Source organism: Gordionus sp. m RMFG-2023, chromosome 4 (genome assembly GCF_954871325.1).
Source record: "Gordionus sp. m RMFG-2023 chromosome 4, tfGorSpeb1-WG-v2, whole genome shotgun sequence".
Classification (NCBI taxonomy): domain Eukaryota; kingdom Metazoa; phylum Nematomorpha; class Gordioida; order Chordodea; family Parachordodidae; genus Gordionus; species Gordionus sp. m RMFG-2023.
In genome coordinates, this window is record NC_088778.1 from 18,647,120 (window position 1) to 18,670,408 (window position 23,289).

Sequence of the window (23,289 nt, forward strand, 5' to 3'; positions counted from 1 at the left end):
CATAATTTCCTTGAGTTCTGATAAAATGCTCTCCGCTATTCTCATCTTCTTAATCAAGTCAATGTCATGTTTTTGAAAAGTAATACTTAAAATAGTTGTATAATTAAATAATACATTCTAATGAGAAATAAAATTTGGAATAAGCATTGAATCCAATAATTTTCTTGCTTCTGAAGAAATATTTCTTTCAGGCCATTGTGATATTTCAGTAATAGCAAATAATTGGCTCTTCTACTTAAAAGCTGTTACTGCTTGATGGCAGAGACTCTATCTCGTTGGACTGCAATTTCTTTTTTCCTATTGGACAAGAAGTTTCAGAATTAATAATTATTTGACTAGAAATTTGAAAATGGTAGATAAATATTACGCCACTAAAAATTTGAAAATAATAAGTAAATTACGCCGGAAAACTTGAAATCGAAATTAATTGATAAAATAACTTAGTAGATAAATGTGATAATAAATGTAATTAAATATATATTTAATATGAGATACGAATAAATATTAACAAATATAAATTAATATAAACAATAATATTTTTGAAAAATATATCCGGCATCTGCATTTTTTGGCTTTGGGGGGAAGGGGGGGGATTTGTCCCCCTTCCCCCGCTGCATACGCCAATGATTGTATCAATATTTTAAAAAAGATAACAAATCTGATATGTCTCAAAAACCTGCCTTCTATGGTTGGTTAGCAATTTTAACTACCAGTAAAAGAGAATTAATTGTCAAAGAATTACAAAAGAATGTTAATGTCGAGATATTCGGGAAATGTGGAAGAGATAATATGAATTTCAAATATTTATGGGGGGGGGGGGGGTTATAAATATTTTGAATTATATTAAATATGAATTTCAAATATATATAGGTTTAAAATGCTTTTTTTAGAATAAAAAATATTTCCAATAATAACTGAAGCTTAGGGTGTAATATTTCCTCGATGTAGTTTTTTTTAAACAAATTTTTATGAAATACATAAATATAGAATACATGAAAGAGCAGTGTGCCGCAAAGATTAGATCTTACAAATTTTATATATCCTTTGAAAATAGCATGTGTCCACAATAGCTTCTGAAAAAATATTTGGAATTTTGAAATATAATATCGTACCAATAGTTTTTGGGGCGGTTGACTACCAATAACCTTCGAGATCATTTTTAGACGTTGGAAAATATAAGTCGATTCGTAATTTAGCATGTCATATTGCACATCTAGATATAATTTCTAGCGCATTCATTTTATATTTTAACTGGAAAAATAATTATAAAGTTATAAAACTTAATTATTGATGTACTCTGTGTCAAAAATTAAATTATTTTGTTGATAAGGGTATACCGCATAATTTTAAAAATAAATATATAAATTTTAATCGGTGGTGGTCAAGAGACGGTTTAGATAAATGCCAAACCGTCCAGATTATAAATGATAAAATAGTTATAAAATAATTTTATTTTTAAAATATAAATCTAATAATTATAAGTAGTTTGAAAATATAAAATGTTCCGACATCTTGACAAATAAAATGATAAATATGATATTATTTATAATAATACCATGACTTTGTATTTCAAATCTGATATTTATTATATTAAATAAAATATTATTTCACATCTATCACTAAGGGGAGTGGGATTTAAAAATTCAAAATGAGTAATAGTAACTATTACTATATATATTACATAAATAAACTTTCTCTTTAATTTTCTATCAGTAATTAACCTAAGCAAATTTTATATTCAAGTATTAAGTAAAATGCCTTGGTATATTTATAATAAAATGATTTCTTAGCCAATTTCTTTATTCATTTTATATTGCATAATTGTAAAAAATATAGGTTAAAGATTAGTTACTTTTTAAAGAGAGAGGAAAACGAATTAAATTTTCAGTATGAAATTTATTATATGTAAATATACAACATAACAACATTATTGACATAACAAGTTAAACAGAATTTCTTTTGTGTGCATTCTTAGTGTTTTTTCGTTTCACAATACATACGTTTTTAGGCTTGGCACACTTTTTGATTCGGATAACTCTTCCATTAATTTTTTGCTTTTCGTCCATGAGTAAAGCGATAGGAACTGAATCAGAGCTCTTAAGAATAGAATATGATATGTAGCATAAATTAATAATATTAAAAAATGATTTGTATACTTTAAACAACACAAATCCGCATCCAGTGCCTTTTACAGCATCCTTATTCCTGATAATTCGCACAGCTTCGATAGGTAATTCATACTTTTCTTGAAATAAATTCCAGATATCTTCCTCTTCGCAATTCATGGTGGGTAAATTTCCCAAAAATATTGTCCTCTTATCATCATATTTAACGATTCCATGTGTAATCGAATCGTTAGCATTGAGTTGCTTTTTTATTACTAAAGTTATTGATTTGACTTTGTCTAATCGTAAATGATGTGTACCTTTGAAATAAAAGCCATTTAATGCTCGGATAGCTTCGATTACAGATTGATTGGATTCAAAATTGACGTAAGCGTTTTTATTCGTTCTGGAAGAATGAAAATATTGTTCCTTGTCAGGGTTATTATTTTGGCTTATTTTTGCGGCTATTTTAAGGGATAACAAAGAAGTGATAGGAGATATAGCCGAATTTTTCGATACATCCTTATTCATGTTAGGGAGATAGGCGGTTGATTTAGAAATTAAAGGCATGGATCGGAATCTACAATTCAATATTTTCCCGTGAGGCTTTAATAACTTGATAAGGTCCTTAAAGTTTTTTGTGTAAATAAAAGGTTGAGCAATTTTAAATAAATATTGGGTAAAATATTTTTTCTGAAGAAGCAATTTAAATTTAACAAGAAACAAATTATCACTATTGTCAAGTCAAATAATAATTAGAGAATCTTCCTTCAGCCGGGTTCCCTTTAATGGCTTATACCTATTATACAAGATTTTTATTATTTCTTATATTTTTGGATAAAAATGTCTATAAACGAGAATTTTCTAATTTATTCTATCAACAATTCTCTCAGCAAAAATGCCTTCAATTTTATCTTGCCGCATATTTGCCCTCAGACTATTTTATATAATTTTAAATTTACGAATGTCTGAAAATAGACTTTGCTTTTTATTTTTAACTTTCAAAGTTAATTAAATTCTTTACCGCATTTTTCGATTTCCATTTATTCTCATTTTTAAATGTGCAGCGAAGAACGTTACTTATATTTTTCAAGACAACAATGGTAATTTAACTATTTTCTTTGAATAATGGTAAGTATTAATATTTTTTTTCAAATGTGCCAGCCCTATTGAGTAAAAGAATCTCAAGGACATATAAGATTAGATTTGGTTAAATTTATTATTAATTATTATTGCATTATTTTATTTTCGCTTATTAGACTCCTCACTATCATAAATTATCTAGCAAGTATTTTCATTTAGCTAGACTATTAAATTTTGTAAATATGAGTAAATGAAGACAATTCATGTCGTAATTTATAAGTGAATATTTGTGAAACTTTCTTGAAAGCTTTGTAAATTCATTATAAGCTTTTTGTACATTCAAAACCCTTCATCAAAATATTTTGCATCATTGCATTTATGTCTGTACATTCTCCTTGTTCGACTTATTCTATTTTTTAGCATTTTATTTTGTACCCAGGTGGTATCGCAGCTTTAAGTCATAAATTTCTTAAATTTTTACCCAATCTCATAACTTTATTTTGAATGGGTGTAATAGACATAGAAAAGTTGACATTTTCTTTCATTTTCCAAGCTGTAAAATAAAAAATTTAAATTTGAAGAAATTATTATCTAAAAAATTTGAGCTGATTAAAGTTTTAAATTGGCATAAATTTTCAAACAAAAATTTAGCTGATTTATTATAAATTATATTCTCTTCACCATATAACCATCTAAAGGTTTTCTCGAGTCCGCCATTGTTTTGCCTATTTTTTTGATAAATTATTTAAAAATATAGAGCATCCATTCTTTTGATTCGCCAAGATCAGCTGATGTCCTGGGCACCATATATTTATAAATCGTTTGCTACCTATTTCCTTTTTTAAAATTAAATTTTTAATTTTACCTAGAACAGCCTTAAACCTTATTAATGGTTGTCTTCAACAAAGTTATTAGGTATAGATTTTGATTTAGAGAGTTTTAGCTTTCCTTTTCTTTGTTTGTTCCTGAAAATAATCTTATCTAAGTGGCCTCCATAATTCCATTCAAAATTTTAAAATGTTTCATATTGGTCTGATTTTCTGTAGGATAAGTTTTGTTTACCTAAAAAATTTATTATCTCGAATATTTGTTATATTACACGGATATTGTGCGAATCTATAGATTCATTTGATTATTTTTAAATTGAATTCTATCTATTGAATAATAAAATCATATATAAATTATAAATTTATCAAAACTCACTTTCTTTCTTTTTAACGGAAACGCATTTTATTAACCTAAAATAGCAATATCTAAATAATAATCCTCAGGTGTAATGAATTGATATAACATTGTAAATTTAAAAAAGGTAATATAATTAAAATTAACTTATTATTTAATAAAATATATGAATATGTTAAGAGAAAAGTCAAATCAACATTTCCCTGAGGCTTTGTGGGCAAAATGCTCACTTGGTCTAATGGCAGGCCGCTATAGGATGGGTAAATATTTTGATAACACATCTATAATATATATAGAAGCCTTGTCACACTCTGACAGTCACACTTTCACAATTTATAATATATATATAAAAAATCGTTAATTTTGAAAAGTGTCTGCGGTCCGATCGGCAAGAGCGTCCATCGACTTAGATTCGAATCCCAGCGGCAAAATACATTTTTTTTTCTTAATCTGGCAAAATTAATCAAATAGAAGATATTCAAAGTTTGTAGTTACTTTAAAATTAAAACTATTAAATAGGTATTTCTTATATTTTTAAAATTCTTTTAAAAAATATTCGTCCAATTATATTCCTGCAAAAGATAATTAAATGCACTGAATATATACCTAATATTATACCTATTCATGAATATTTAGGGATCAGTAGAACTATAAATGTATCAAGTACCAATTCAAGAGGAATAAGAGATTTATTTAAATACTATTTTAATTCATGAATTAATCTATCATTTAAAATTTTATACCATTATATTGGAGAATCAAAATTTTCTCCTTTATTTGATGAGGGATGAATCAGAAATTTACCTATCTTAGGTGTTATTTAAAAATTTATATTTATTTGAGCTTATTCTAAAATTTTCCATTATTTTTATAAAATATTTTAATGAAGTATATATTTAGTAATTTTAATTTATGTGCACAATTAAAAAATCTTTTCTAAATTTTTATTCATTTGTATTTGTAATTTTAATTTATAATCTAAAATTTATTCTTGCTAGATGAGAATTTTGTATTAAAAAACCCTTAAGAAGGATCCATTCCACATTAAATTTTATACAACTATATATATTTTAATTAGGTAATTTTTATGCATAGGTAAATATTTGCATCTCTCTTATCTTTTCTGAAAAATTATGCATTCCATAGTTTTGCATATTTTCTTATAAATTCATAATTTAACTGTAGAATGTATGTTTTCATAACTTATTATAACATTTTTGATTAAATTTATAACCTTTTTGTTTTACTTATATATAATTTAACCAAGAATAAAGTTAACCTCCTATTATTTGTTTAGAATATCTTTTTATTTTTTCTATTGTAATTTAACAACAATGTATTTGTTAAGTAGTTGTAATTGTTTTTTTTATTCCTTTATATACTATTTGTTTTTTATATATTTTGGTAATGACATTCAAATTTTAAATTGTTTTTCTTTTTTTGTTAATGACATTGAACCATACAAATTCTAATTGTTAATGACATTTTACAAATTACAATTTATTTCGAAAGGTCAACTTGTTACCTTCGGTGATAATTTAAATTAAATATTTTATAAAAAACGAATTTTTTTGTATTTTCAGTGAAAAATAAATTTGATTCTTTAATAAAATAAACTTGGTTCATGAATTTATTAAAATATATCATGGGATTCTTTGAAAAATAAACCTGATTCTTATTATTCCTCCGAATATTATATTGAACTTTCAGAAAACAAAAGTCTTAAAGTTATATTTTGTAACTAAGTAATAAATCTTTTGGAAGGGTGGTGGTTTGTTTAAAATTTAAATTAGGATGAACATATTTCAGCATGTTACTTTAAAATATGTATTCATGAATTTCGTATAAATACCAAGAGCTAACGAGTAGAATGATGGGTAAATCAGATATTTCCCCTTCATTTGATGATAATTTTGAAAAATTTTTCCAATATAAAATGGCAAAAAAAATTATGTACATATTAGACAGATTTAAATCTTATAAACTACATCAGACCTATTTTTTTGAATCCTAGAAAAAAATAAATTATTCTTGGTTTTTCTGGGCTTGGGAAATATTTTTCACTATTAATATGAACTTGGACGTAGATTTGGGAAACATTTTTTAAATTAATATAGTCTTAGATTCCTGAAAATTTTTTAATTTTAAATATGGGCCAGAAATTGGTCTGAAAATTTCTTTTAAAGACATGGCCAGGCCTGATCAAAAACCAATGCAACTTTCATATTCTGATTGTATTTTTAAATGCATTGTGAATTTGTATATATTTTATTTCAGTTCTCAACTACCAAAATTATTATGGTCTTTGGCGAGTTTGAGAAAATTTTCCCAAGTATGTGGACCTGGTGGAAATTTTTTTAATATTAGGCATAGGTGTAATATTTAACACAAAATATTTATATGGCCCTTAGGTAAAAGCTAATTTAAATATATTTTCATTCAAAAAAATAGTATTCACTCTTAGTTTTAATGGGTTGGCCTTGGTCTGAAGTAGGGGTGAGCTGGGTTAAAATAGAATAAAATATAGATATGGTTTTTAGAGATTTACTTATCTCCAGGTTTGGGAAAAAATTTTGAAAATTACTATGGGTTGGCCAGGCTTGAGAAATTTTTTTTATAAAATTATTATGGGTTGGGCTGGGCTTGGAAAATGTTTTTATAAATTATATTGGGCTGGGCTTGGGGAAAATTTTTCAAAATTATTATGAGCTTGGACTTAACCAAAAGCCCGCCCACCCAATGTTTTAAAAAAATTTAACCCGCCCGCCCAACCCGCCCATAGTTTTCAAAAATATATACCCGCCCGTTTCGCCCTTTTGTCTAAATTATCCGCCCGCCTGCCCGCCCATTAGTCTAAAATTTTTTAACCGCCCGCCCATTATTTATAAATAATTTTAACCCAAGTCCACTTATAAAATTTAATAAAGGCCATTCTTTCAATTTTTTAAACATCTAATAAAAATATTTCAGCATTTACACCTCTATAAAAGTTTATAATTTAGGAAATTAATTTAAGCATAAAAAAATTTCAATTTAAATTATGAATTTATTTGATCAAATAGAATATTTATGAAATAAATATAAATATAAAATTGATATTATATGTAATTATAATGCAAAAATAATAATAAATTAACATTCTGGATTCAAACACGTTCTTTTTTGTTCTAAAAACCTTCCAGCAATGCTAAATCCTCGTTCAGAAGAAGTACTAGTTGCAGAAATTTCCAATGTTTTTCTTGCTAATCTTGATAGCTTTGGCAAATCTATTGTCGTTTCCACCAAAGTAGTATCCGTCTGAAGTATATCCTCTTCCTCAAGTGAGATCCGGATGTCCCGTATGCAATATGTAAAACTCTTTTTTGAAGCGAGTACGAAGATTAATCTGCCATTCCTAAAATACCGTGCTATTTTCGTAATCGTTTTATGCTATTCGGAATAGTAACAGAACAAAATACTATACAGTTTTATAAACCAGACCTCGAGTTAATATTAGAAATTGATGCATCTAACCAAGGATTTAGAGCTGTATTCATGCAAAAATATGATAATGGTAACGAATTTCTAATAGCTTACACCTCAAGAACTTTACAAGACGCTGAAAAGAATTATTCTACAATAGACAAAGAAGCAAAAGCAATAATAAACGGCGTAGAAAAATCTCACAACTATTTGTATGGACGAAAATTTAAAATTTGAACAGACCACAAACCTTTAATAAAGATATATTGTAATAACAGAGATTTAAGCCATTAACAAACCAAAGATTATTATGTTGGGTTTATAAATTATCTGCATATGATTATAATATAATGTAACAAGGCGTTAATAATATAATTGCAGATGATTTATCGCGAAACCCAATATAGAAAAATGATGATAGAATAACAAGTAAAAATAAAACAGTGAAATTTATAAGAAATCTTACTTATGACACATTAACTCTATCAAGAAAAGAAATGGTACAAATATACAAAATCAGATTTACAAGTTTTTAGAACAATAGGTAATAGAAAATGATGACGGTATTTTATTTTGGAATGGCAGATTAATCATTCCGTACTCACTTCAAAAAAGAGTTTTGCATATATTGCATACGGGACATCCGGTTACAACAATGAAATCCATTACGAGACATTATATATGGTGGGAAAAATTAGATAAGATATCAAAAAACTAGTAGTGTTCTTCACTTAAAAAACGATTGGTACAATAAAAAAAGAAATATTGTTATTGATCATAATTAATTATGATTTTCTTTAGTTTGTTTTTGCAAAAAAAATTTAAATTTCCTAAACCCGCCCGCCCATGTTTAAATTTTTCAACCCGACCACCCGCCCGCCCATAGTTTCATAATTTTTTAACCCGCCCACCCGCCTGCCCATCTCAAAAAATTTTTGTAGGCGGGCTGGCCGAAACCCCGCCCAATGCAGACCTCTACTTGACCTCTTGAGATTTTTTTTATTATTAACTTTGGGTCAGACATTGGCCTAAAAATAATTTTTTTGCAGGCCTGGGCTCGGCCTGATAAAAAAACCAAGGCCCATGAAAATCTGATTTTGATTGTATTTTTAAATTCATTATAATTATTTAAATATTTTATTTCAGTTCCAACTACCAAAATTTATGATCTTTCATTGAGCTTGGAAGAAATTTTCAAACTTATTATGGCATTGTATTGGAAATTTTTTTAATATTAAATATTAGGTATAAGTGATCAGTAATATTTAACAAATAATATTGGTATTATCAAGTAAAAGCTTTAAATTTATTTTTACTCAAACCATAGTATTTATTTTAGTTTTAAAGGATTGAACCTGGCCTGAAGGGGGGGGGGGTAAAAAAAATAAAAATTGGACATTATTTTAAAATAACAATAAACACTATCGTAAAAGTAGGAAAATTCTCATTCCCTGTCATTTTTGACGGGCTATCTACTAGTGATAAAATAAAACTTTAGTCAATTGGATTCGATATGGTTTTCATAAATTCCACAGGAAAAGAGATATTAAATGTAATAAAATGAATGCAAGCTAGATTAATAACTTTGTTTTCAAAATAAATTTCCTCCAGACCATTATTTTAAATATCAAATCAATGGATTGTTTTTATTTTTGTTTAAAAAATAATTTCTGCCAACTGAATAACATTTAGCTGAGAAAATTATTTGTTATAATATTTTAAGCGAAATATAACTCTAAAATAAATTACAAAGCAGAGATCATACAGTAAAATAAAATTAGCTCTGGCAATATATTTTTTTGGACCAGGAAATTTGCAATTTTTTAGACTATTGAATAATGGAAATTTATTATTTTTCCTTCACAAAATAATAACGAGATGGACAACCTGTGTAAAATATTTTTCGAGCCGGGCCCAAATACCTTTTTAAAAATTGATGGAAAATTTTGGAGTAATTATTTATTTTATCTTATAATTTGGGGTCAAATTTTTGCCTGGCAGTACTAAAAATGAAATTCAAATACAAACCGAATTTATTTATTGATATTGGGACGGCCCAGTTTTTATTTTAGTAGGGCTGAGAACCCGAACTCTCAAATTTTTACCAAAACCAAGCCTTTTTTTAATTTAGGGTTCAAAAGTTTTATTTTTATTATCTATATTAAAAACATTTTATTATCAATATTAAAAACATTTTATTATACTTTCTTCGGGCTGTGCCGATCCAAATATTTTTCACCTATCAGATCCGATATTTATATTGATTTTTCACCACCACCCTTTGAACCAAATGTAATTAAGAAATAAATTTTTTTATGCAAAAAATCGAACTAATGAATCTTTCATTATTCCTCCTCGTGAAAGTAGAATTCCGCAGATAACGCATTTTGCAAAATTATCTTTGTCTTTTGTTTTCCATAATTCAGATACCATATTTAAAAAAAATCTTTTATTAAAAGTAATTAATATAATGGGCTTTATCCTTTAAGAAGATTTAAAATAAATAAAACTTTGAGTGTTCCTTTCTATATTTATCAGACATGCAGGCCCGGCCCTAAGCTTTAAAATTTAAATATATACCCGGGCCGGGCCTGAAAATTTTTTAAAAAAAACCCGGGTCAGGCCTGGAATTTTTTTTTAAAAATGCCTGGGCCGGGCCGTATTTTTTTAAAAAATTTATACAACATGAATTATTATATTCGTCAATTAGATATGGCTATAATGATTATATATATTTATGATTAATATAATGTTTGGTGAAAGATAACACTAGCTAACACTCATAGTATCTATTACATACTATAATTATAGTTCTGCCATGGGATAAATACGCAAAGGATTAAATACATTATTATATAATATATAATATATGTTATATTTTTTATTAATTAAAATATCAATTTTATTTTTATAAATACAATGAATATAGTATATTCTCAAAATATTATTTACTCAAATTTTTTATAGTATCAATTTGTAATATACTAAATATCTGTTTAGAATAAAAAAAATAAAATATGTAGTGTTGTTAAATGGCTCGTTTAAGCCGATTTTTAAAAACGGCTAACTCAGTTTTTTATCCAGAAAAATATTATGCAAGCCTGAAAATTTTGCTCATAGATGGAGCAAAGGTCTAGACATATCGTATCAAAATTTCGAGGCTCGTTTTTAAAAATCGGTTCAAAACGAGCCATTTAACAACATTAGCGAATATACTTGCTTATTAAATGATAATACTTGCCGAAAAATATGGTAAAATACGAAATAGATGAATTTTTTGTATATACCAGGTCGAATATAATTTTTTCCGAGCCGGGCCTAAGAAATTTTTTTTTAAATATCCGGGCCGGGCCGTAAAAAATTTTTGAAAAAAATATCCAAGCCGGGCCTAAAATTTGGAAACCCGGGCCGGGCCGTAAAAATTTTTTGAAAAAAATATCCGGGCCGGGTTGGGCCGAAACTTTTTTAATCAGGGCCGGGCCGTGCAAATGGTACCTCTGCAGGTCTCTGATTTTTATAAAAAAAACTTTTAAAATAAAAAAAAATTTAGAAGGTTTTGTGCATTTGCATTGTTTAAAAAAAATATATTTGGAAAATATTATAATAATGTAAAATAAATATACAATACATAAAATAACAAAAAAAAGAGAAAGGATCGGATCGGTTACAAGTATCGGCCCAATCCGATATTTTGGAAAACGCTAAATAAAGTTAAAAAATTTTAAATTTTAGCGTTACATTTTGTAAAATTTCTTAACATAGTAATATATAATATATTTTAGGAATATATATTGTTTGTTGTTTTTTTAATCCTTTTTTTATTTAACAAAATAAAATTAAAGTAATAATATAAAAAGCATAACTCTTTTTTCTTCAATACAAAAATTGGTTAATTTTAATTTAACATTCGATAACTTTTCGGCCCGACCTTTTAATTTCGATAAAATTCTGTATGCTGAGAGAATATCATTTGAAAGCATCGAATCCAGAATTTTAGCTTTCTAGTACTCATAGTTACAGAGATATCAATGGTCATAAATGCCAAAAATGACCTTTTTTCGAAAAAAACGATTTTTTTAAATTGAGATAAGTTAAAAAATAATGATTAAGTCATATGTCATTTTGTAACTCTATTAAAGGCCTTTTATTAAATATTATATTGTTGCAGTTTTATTTACGTTATAAATTTTAAACATAAAAATTCCAGGTGTTTCGCTTTTCAAATTTTTTTGAATTTAATATTTTCTTTTTTTCTAACCTTATATCTATTCATAAAAATAATTTAAACTTGGGACAGTCATGGGTTTTTTAGTTATTACGATTTAAAAAATCAAAAAATAAATATTTTTTTCAAAATAGATGGCGCTCCTTTATAAAATAACGTGTTTTGTTATAATTATTATTTTTTTAAACTTTTTTTCATTTTAAACATAAATAATAAGATTTTCCAGCATTAATATCAGGAAAAAATATTATATAGATCGTTTGATAGGCTTACTTATTATTATTGCTATATTGATAACTTGTAAAAATTAGTTTTTATAATAAATGATTAAATTTCCTAAAAAGATAGTTAAGATTTCGATATCTCCTAATAATAATTAATTGTTGAAAGATAAAAGCAAGTTTTCATACACCTGCTCTAATATTAATTAATTTACAAATATTTTGATATTAATTATTTTTCTTCTTAAAATTATTTATAATGTATAAATAAAAAGAGTAAATCCTTTTAAAGAATCTAAACAACTTTAATTATAAAAAGAACCTGCGTATAGTTATGATGTGGATGACACAATATCCAAACATTGAGGAGGAACACAATATTTGTGATAAATGTCGTAAACGGTTATCACAAAAAAATATTGAAAATATAAATTCTGATAGTGAATATGTAAATAACAGCATCAACATCAATAGATAAAATCAATATAACTTTAAATGAAATTGGAATATCTCCTATTAAGAAAAAAAGACTAACCGAAAAAAAATATCCAAAAAAAAGGTAGCAAAAATAACAAAAGCGATTACAGATATAATAATTAACAATCCCGAATCGGATACAAAAGATAATAATGATATACTCAATAACATGAAATTACAATATCCTAATTTATCTAAAAATAAAAAATATCAATTGCTGACCATTCTGCCTCCTAATTGGAGCGCAAATAAAATAAAAACGACATTCAACGCTACATATCATATGGCATATAATTCCAAAATCATTTAAGGGGATTCTTTCAACTCCAAATCGAAAGCCTGCAAAATATCTCAATCAGAAAATGGCTGATATTGTTAAAAAAAATTTTTGCAGTGATGAAGTTAGTAGGGTATTACCAGGAAAAAAAGATTGCATAACTATCATTGAAAAGGGGGAACGAGTGAACGCTCAAAAAAGGTTAGTTCGAAAGTATTATATAATCATTTTAAGACGAGTAATTCAAACTTAACAATTGGATTTTCGAAATTTGCTAGCTTAAGATCAAAAAATTGTCAGGGGCTAGCGGAACACATAGTGTACGCGTTTATAGCATACACCAGAATATTAAACTTATGATTTTAGGCTGTGAATTAGCAACAATGACTAAAAATGGTGAGGATACATTAACAACTTATAGAGATGTTATAGGCAGAATGATTTGCAATCCCCCGTTACCCACCTGTTATTTTGGTGACTGCAACGAATGTCCTGGCTCGACACTCTTAAAAGAACGCATCGAAAAATTATTTATAAAAAATGATATAGCTCTTGTTACTTTTAAACAGTGGGTTTCGGTAGATAGAACAACTCTGGAGACTATTTCTCAATCTTCAGACGCAGGGTTGCCATGTCTCCCCCCATCAGCGGGAGACTCCCGCAATTTTTAGTTTACACGCAGACATCCCTCTCCCGCAAAACTACCGCAATTGGAAATCTCCCGCAAAAATCTACTGCAATTTTTAAATTTCTCCCGCAATTTATTTTAAAGTATTTTAACGTTTTTAATATATAAATAATAATTTTGAGACATTAATTGATTATTTTTATATTTTTAAAATAAATTTTAAATATTTATTCGAAAAACATGTCTAGTTTGCAAATTTCTTTCTATCCTTTTTTATTTTTATCCAATAATAATCAACATTATTTCATTCATATAAGTCAGTACAGGGAAGTATATCAACATCGATTGCAATACAAAAATATTCTCAAAATTAATAAATAATACAGATGCAACCTCATATGCGGAAATCGTATACATCTATCATGTAGTTCAACATTAACAGAGCTATATCATCACAATATGGGTCGAATCTTTTTCTCGTGATATTTAACGACACCAATATAAGTGCAAACCTTACTTGTGGCAGAACAAAAATGAGCACAAGTGTTTTAGTACCTGAATCCTAGAGGTCAATTCTAGACGATTTGAAAGATGGGCATCCATATGCAATTCTAACAGATGCATCTGATAAGGGAAATATTAAAACATTTCCCTCATTCCTTCGCTATTTCAACAAGAATAAGAACATTTCAATAAAACTGTTAAAAAAATTTCCTCGGATAGTGAAAATCCAACGATGTAGCTAGCCACATAATTGGAAATATAGTTGATTCAGGGTTATCAATGATTGGCATGTCAGTTTCTGCGCTGATAATGCCTCTGTAAATTTTGGCCAAAACCATAGTTACCGAATTGAGGCAGCACAATAATGAATTAATACCAATTGTCTGTATATGCCATATACTATATAATTCTTGCAAGAAGGCAATGAATGTACTATCTGTGGATGTCTAAATAATTGTGATGAAATGTTTTAACGAATTTAGTCACCAATTAAAAGAGTTTGTGAAGTGGTCTGACTTGGAATGGTGTGAGTTCTTGCGATATGTACCTATCAGGTGGTTATCATTAATACCTGCCAATGTAGAATTAAAATTTTACGAACCCTTAAAAAAAATTTCTTAAATAATAATTTTAAAAGCTGTCCTTTTTGAAAAATTTTTTTGAAGATGAAATGGCGTATCACATGTAGGAAATCTACTTCATGCAGTTAATATTCAGTTGCAATCAGAATATTCTTTATTAAAAAAGATTCACAAAATCATGCAGCTCTGTTCATCTCTACAGTTAAAAATTGATAATAAATTTTATGGCGCTATTGCTAAAAATATTATATTAAAATGTTCAAATAATACTCTAATTAATACATTTTTAAATGAAGCAAATATTTTTGTTAAGACAATTTTAGAATATTTACAATCAAAATTTAATTTTAATAACTCTATTTACAAATGTATAAATATTATGACCTTGGAACAGAAACCATCAATTGATGGTTTTTATAATTTAATAAATATATTAAAAATACCGAAAGACATTGATGTTTTGTTTGAGGAGATAGTAATTCTCTCTATCTTTTATGATTCGCCAAAATACTTAAAGTTTGATGGTCTAAAAGCAGAGGAGAAATGGGTAGAATTTTTTTCTAATAACGATAAATCCCCATGCTTAAAATAAGCGAGTATGCCTTCTCCTTACCTCATTCTAATACCTCATCTGAGCGCATTTTTACCCTGATGAGGACTGCCTGGAAAAAGGAGAGAAATAGGATTGATTTAACAACATTAGAGGCCGAGCTAGTGGTTAAACAAATATATATGTCATGCTAGGAATTTTATAAATATCTCAATAACTACTATAAAAATTTAGTTCTATTATTTAAATCTCAAATAAAATATAATTAAGTTTTAGCAATGGCACCATAAAATTTATTGTCAATTTTTAACTGTAATGATGAACACATCTGCAGCATAATTTTGTGAATCTTTATTAAGATTCTTCTGATTGCAACTACACATAAACAGCATGTATCAGATTTTCTACATGTGAAATCATTCCTAAATATACTCCGCCATTCATTAATGAAAAAATTTTTCAAAATGTATAGATAGCTTTTATAATCTATGAAATATTTTTTTAAAGGGTTATAAAATTTAAATTTCTATCGATGGCAGGTATTAGGAACATATCGCAACCAAAATTGTGGACTCAATTCTGTAAATACATTCTATTTTTACTAAATTCACTGAGGCATTATCAAATCAGAAAGCTGACATGCAATTTATTGATAATCTCGAATCTGCTATATTTACCCTTATGGTTAGCTATGTCTTTGGATTTTTCACTATTTGAGTTGAAAAAATTTAATAGTTTAATTGAAACGACCTTAATTTTGTTGAAATAGCGGAGGATCAAGGGAAATATTTTAATATTTCCCTTATTAGATGCATCTGTTAGAATTGCATATGTATGCCCATCTTTCAAATCGTCAAGAATTGGCCTCCTGGATTTAGGTCCTAAAGCATTGATGATAGCCTTGCTCATTTTTGTTCTACAAGTATAGTTTTCATTTATATTAGAGTCATTAAATATTATGGGAAAAGATTCTACCAACATTGTGATGATAAGTATCTCTGTGAATGTTGTACTAGAAGATAAGTGATTACAATTGCCGCAACTGTAGTTGCATCTATTATTTTTTATTTTTGGAGTACCTTATTATGTATTTAAACGTGATAAGTGATAATTAAGCGCCTATCCCTATAATGTTATACACACACAAGGTAGATTTCCAATTGCGGTCGTTTTGCGGGACATTCGCATAAAATATATTTTAAATAAAATTTTATCTTGTTTACATTCTTTTATATTTAAAAAAGATTGTTGGTTTTTTTTATTGATTATATTTTAATAAATCAAGATGTTATTTAATTTTGAAAAATAGTTACCGACTTTGTATTTATATAAACTAATTATTAAAAAAAATAGGCGGATAATTAAATCAATTCAAAATCCCAGCCAGCCCGCAGAATATTTTTTTAGCAATTTTTATATTTCTACAGCAATTTTCAAATTTCTCCCGCATAATACCAAATTTCTCCCGCAATTTGAAAATTTTGACCTGGCAACCCTGTTCAGACGAATTTATTAATTATTTTTTCGATAAAATGAATATTCTCATACGCCATTTATTTATTTGTGAACAACAAAATTCATTTCACAATAACCTTAAAAATAGTTTAAAAAATAATCACTATCTAATTATTTGTGACTTTTCAGAAAATTATTCCTTTATTGTCCAAGACGAAGTTCAGGGTTATCATTGGACTTCGCAAGTTAAGTTGCATCCATTCTCAATTTATTATAAAATAGGAGATCAAATAAACAATCGTGGTAATATAGGAATCCTTAATTCATAATACGGTTTCATTCCATGTATTCCAATCGCATTAGATTCATTTTTTTTAAAATAAATTCGACACTCCATCAGAAAAAAATTCACTACTTTTCTGATGGTTCAGCAGCGCAATATAAAAATAGGAAAAACTTCATCAATGTTAGCTACCATGAAATCGATTTTGGTGTTCAAGCAGAATGGCATTTTTTTCCTATGGCACATGGTAAACGAAATTTTAGCGCATTAGCAATTATATTAGCGGAGATAATCGGGGTTAAAGGTCCAAAAAACGTCTTTTTTTGCTTTTTACTGATGTTAAATAATTAGTTTTTAATTTAAAACTAAATATGATCAAATATTGAATCTAATATCAATAGCTAAGTTAATAATTGATAATTATGGCAAAAACATCAAAATTAATTTTTTTTAAAATATGGGTCATCTTATGGTCAGTTGAAAATTTGAAATTAATATTTCGAAATGAAAATAATCTCCAATTTTTAATTTTTTTAAGAAATATTATCCTTTTACTATTTTTTTAATAATTTCTTCAACAATTAGCATGGCTGGATATTTATTTTAAAAAATATTGCTATTTTATAATTTAAAAAAAATAGATGGCGCTATATATAATAGTTTTAATATGTTAAAATTCATTTTTTTATTGATTAAAAATATTTTAATGTATAATATATTATAAAATTCGATTATATAACTTTGTAAACCTTATTCCGCAGGATAAAAAATTTTAATAATTTTTTTAATATTTCAATGTAAATTAAAAATAATTAAAAAATCCGACTAGCATGCGAACAAAAAAGCAGGATTAAAGGAGTGCAGGAAAATTATTAAGGGAAAAATCGAAAATCATATAATTACCCGGCCTACCCCCCATCCCTCCCCCCAGACTAAGTCATACCCATCAAGACCAAGAATGTTATAAAATTGTCATTAACCAGAAAATTTCAAAGATTTTTAAAAAATTTTTAAGCGATATAAATAACAAAAAAATTAACTAGTTATAAAATTTTGGGTATCAAATGAATTTGAGCATTCTCTATAAAATTTTTGATCAAAGTCTTTGAATTTTGAGCATAGGTTTAACACTAAAAAAATTAATAAAAGTAAGTCAGCTGTTTTTATCTTTTCTTAAAATTATTAAAAATAAACTGATTAGCAAAATTAATTAGCGAATTTAATCGATAAATCACAGTTGCTAAAAATACAAATTGATTTCTTTAATATTTTTTCACAAACACCGATTCATTTTTTTACATTTTTCTAATTTAAAAATAACTAATTTTTTATATTTTTACTTGTCGTTAAAAATAAATAAATTTTTCTAAATGAAACCTTTAAAAGATAAGATAAAGTGTTGCAATCCACTGAATAAAGTAAAACATAAAAATTTTAAAAAAAATTTAAGATCAGTTCTTCCATGGATGCTTAATATAAATAATGATTTATATCTTCAACAAAAAATATGTAATTCGTGCCGATACCAGTTAAGTAAAATTGGTCCACACATTCCCGAAGAATTTATATCCCCAATAAATAACCCATAATCAGGATGCCTTTGAATCGATTAATGAAACATTACACAATATTGGAGAATCACCAATTAAAAGATAACGTTTAATGGAGAAAAAATATCCTAAAAATAAAATTCAAAAGATTGAAAAGCAATAAAGAGTAAGGTTTAAGAAATATCTGATTCCGAGATTGTTAGTCCAATGAAAGAGGAAATTCTTATTATATTAAAGGATAACTTTGATAAATTATCAAAAAATCAACAATATCAAATTCTTACAATTTTGCCTCAAAGATGGAGTGTAAATAAAATTCAAAAGGAATTCAACGTAACATCATACATGGCAAGAAAATCTAAAATGGTGGTAAAAGAAAGTGGAATTCTTTCATTCCCAAAACATAAGGCAGGAAAGACACTAAACGAAAAAACATTTAAACTCGTCAAGGATTTTTATAGTTCTGATGAAATAAGCCGACTCATGCTGGAATAAAAGATTTGTATCTGTTAAAGGCGAGAAAGAACCAGTTCAAAAAAGACTTATATTAAATAATCTTAAAGAAATATTCAAGATGTTTAAGGAAGAATACCCAAATATATCAATTGGATTCTCTAAATTTGCCGAACTTAGACCAAAAAATTGTATTTTAGTTGGAGCTAGTGGCACACACACTGTTTGTGTCTGCGCTATTCATCAGAATGTGAAATTAATGACAAATGTAATAGCTGAAATTACAGCAGGAGAAGATTACTGTATAAATTCTTACAACTATCTTTTGGCGCAAATTATTTGTAATCCATCTCAGCCAAAATGTTATTTAACAAATTGTGATCAATGCCCTGGTATAGAATCTCTTAAGGGACAATTATACAAATTGTTTCAGAGAAATCGTATAGAATATGTCACGTTTAAACAATGGATCACGGTGGATAGAACAAATCTTGAAACTATTATAAAGTCCGTTGATGATTTCATCGATTATTTATTAGAAAAAGTTCAAATTTTACTGCGTCACTCGTTTATAGCTAAACAACAAAGTTTATTTTTGAAAAATTCCAAAGAAAATTTAAAAGATGGGGAATTTTTAACAATTCTAGATTATTCTGAAAATTATTCCTTCATTTTACAAGATGAAGTTCAGGGATTTCATTGGAACAACGTGCAGGCCACTATACATCCATTTGTAGCATATTATAAATCTAGAGAAGATTTAAAAATATAAATTTTGTTATTATATCCGAATCATTAAACCATAATACTAGTGCAGTCCACCTTTACCAAAAAAAATTTATTAATTTCTCAACAGCCAAATTTAATTCTAAAACAGTAAAAATAATATATTTTTCAGATGGAGCCGCGTCTCAATACAAGAATCGCAAAAATTTTCTGAACATATGCCTTCATAAATACGATTTTAATATTCCTGCCGAATGGCATTTCTTTGCCACTGCTCACGGCAAAAATGCATGTGACGGTATCGGGGGAACTGTCAAAAGATTAGTTGCCAGAGCTAGTCTTCAAAGGCCAAATAAAAATCAAATCCTAACCCCATTAGAATTATATAATTATGCTAAAGAAAATATTAATGGAATTCAATTTGAATATATATCCAATCAAAAATATATCGAAGGGGAATTAGCCCTTCGTAAAAGATTTAATTCTGCGCTGCCCATACATAGGACCTTAAAAATTCACGGGGTTATTCCCATTGATCAAAATAGACTAAAAACCAAAATATATATCAAATTCTAAAAAATATAATATAAAACAAGTTTCGTTTTTAAATGAAAAAATTATATTTAAAAATATTAATGGATATGTAACATGTGTATATGATGATAAATGGTGGTTAGGATATATAATCGATAAATATGATACAAATGAAGAAGTAAAAATCCGATTTTTACACCCTTGTGGACCTTCAGCCTCATTTAAATTTCCCCTGAAAGATGATATTTTAGTGTTACCTAAATCTCATATTCTTTCGCTGGTCAATCCTTCTACTCCCATCGGTCGAACATATATATTATCTCCTGAAGAAATCTCACAAGCTAGCAAGGCTTTGTATTCCTTTAGATGAAGTAAGATTTAATTAATTTATATGATATATATAAATTAAAATATTTTTAATCAACAAAAAAAACGAATTTTAACATAATAAAACTATTATATATAGCGCCATCTATTTTTTTAAATAAATATCCAGCCATGCTAATTGTTAAAGAAATTATTAAAAAAATAGTAAACGGATAATATTACGTAAAAAAATTAAAAATTGGAGATCATATTCATTTCGAAATATTAATTTCAATTTTTCAACTGACCATGAGATGAACCATATTATAAAAAAAAATTAATTTTGATGATTATGGCGAAAACATCAAAATTAATTTTTGATAAAATATGGGTCATCTTATGGTCAGTTGAAAACTTGAAATTAATATTTCGAAATGTATATGATCTCCGATTTTTAATTTTTTTAAGAAATATTATCCGTTTATTATTTTTTTAATAATTTCTTCAACAATTAGCATGGCTGGATATTTATTTTAAAAAATATTGCGATTTTTATACTTTAAAAAAAATAGATGGCGCTATATATAATAGTTTTAATATGTTAAAATTCATTTTTTTATTGATTAAAAATATTTTAATGTATATATATCATACTAAATCGATTACAATGTCCATTATATATTTTTATTTGTAATTCAGATCATAAATTTTTAAAATCTTAACAAATTTAGCCTAATTTAGATAGTTTATAAATTAATTAAATCTTACTTCATCTAAAGGAATACAAAGCCTGGCTAGCTTGTGAGATTTCTTCGGGAGATAATATATATGTTTGACTGGTAGGAGTAGAAGGATTGACCAGCGAGAGTATATGAGATTTAGGCAACACTAAAATATCATCTTTCAGAGGAAATTTAAATGAGGCTGAAGGTCCACAAGGGTGTAAAAATTGGATTTTTACTTCTTTATTTATATCATTTTTATCGATTATATATCCTAACCACCACTTATCATCATATACACATGTTATATATCCATTAATATTTTAAAAATTAATTTTCTCATTTAAATACGAAACTTGTTTTATATTATATTTTTTGGAATTAGAATATATTTTGGATTTTAGTCTATTTTGATCAATGGGAATAACCCCGTGAATTTTTTGGGTCCGATGTATAAGCAGTGCATTAAATCTTTTACGAAGGGCTAATTCCTCTTCGATATATTCTTGATTGGATACATATTCAAATTGAATTCCATTAATATTTTCTTTAGCATAATTATATAATTCTAATGGGGTTAGGATTTGATTTTTATTTGGCCTTTGAAGACTAGCTCTGGCAACTAATCTTTTGACAGTTCCTCCAATACCGTCACATGCATTTTTGCGGTGAGCAGTGGCAAAGAAATGCCATTCGGCAGGAATATTAAAATCGTATTTATGAAGACATATGTTCAGAAAAATTTTGCGATTCTTGTATTGAGACGCGGCTTCATCTGAAAAATATATTATTTTTTCTGGTTTAGAATTAAATTTGGATAAAATAACAAAATTTATATTTTTTAATTCTTCTCCAGATTTATAATATGCTACAAATGGATGTATAGTGGCCTGCACGTTGTTCCAATGAAATCCCTGAACTTCATCTTGTAAAATGAAGGAATAATTCTCAGAATAATCTAGAATTGTTAAAAATTCCCCATCTATTAAATTTTTCTACATTTGTCATCAATTTCACATTCTGATGAATGGCGCAGACACAAACAGTGTGTGTGCCACTAGCTCCAACTAAAATACAGTTTTTTGGTCTAAGTTCGGCAAATTTAGAGAATCCAATTGATATATTTGGGTATTCTTCCTTAAACATCTTGAATATTTATTTAAGCTTATTTAATATAAATCTTTGGACTGATTCTTTCTCGCCTTTAACAGATACACAATCTTTTATTCCAGGCATGAGTCGGCTTATTTCATCAGAACTATAATTTTGTTTATTTTTATTACTTAAAAAATTTTTCAAAATCTTCGAAATTTTCTTTATCTCTGGTTATTTTAATAATTTAAGATAATGACAATTTCATAACATTCTTGATCTTGATGGGTATGACTTAGTCAGGGGGGGGGGGTATGCCTGATAATTAATGTGATTTTCGATTTTTCCCTTAATAATTTTCCTGCACTCCTTTAATCCTGCCTTTTTGCTCGTATGCTAGTCGGATTTTTTAATTATTTTTAATTTACATTGAAATATTAAAAAAATTATTAAATTTTTTTATCCTGCGAATATCTCAGGGGAATAAGGTTTACAAAGTTATATAATCCAATTTTATGATATATTATACATTAAAATATTTTTAATCAATAAAAAAATGAATTTTAACATATTAAAACTATTATAAATAGCGCCATCTATTTTTTAAAAGTATAAAAATCGCAATATTTTTTAAATAAATATCCAGCCATGCTAATTGTTGAAGAAATTATTAGAAAAATAGTAAACGGATAATATTTCTTAAAAAAATTAAAAATCGGAGATCATATACATTTCGAAATATTAATTTCAAGTTTTCAACTGACCATAAGATGACCCATATTTTATACAAAAATTAATTTTGATGTTTTCGCCATAATCATCAATTATTAACTTAGCTATTGATATTATATTCAATATTTGATCATATTTAGT

General features: G+C 26.9%; 1 protein-coding gene across 1 annotated transcript in view; it reads right to left on the reverse strand.

Annotated features, from left to right (window-relative positions):
- Positions 1–1,543: 1,543 nt before the first annotated feature.
- Positions 1,544–23,289, reverse strand: part of LOC135928164 (uncharacterized) — a 34,113-nt gene continuing 12,367 nt past the window's right edge. The window contains exons 4-5 of the mRNA XM_065464531.1: positions 2,157–2,732; positions 1,544–2,096 (exon numbers count right to left, since the gene is read on the reverse strand). Coding sequence (XP_065320603.1) covers positions 1,944–2,096; positions 2,157–2,732 — 729 coding nt within the window. The 3' untranslated portion in view covers positions 1,544–1,943. The remainder of the gene's footprint in view (positions 2,097–2,156; positions 2,733–23,289) is intronic.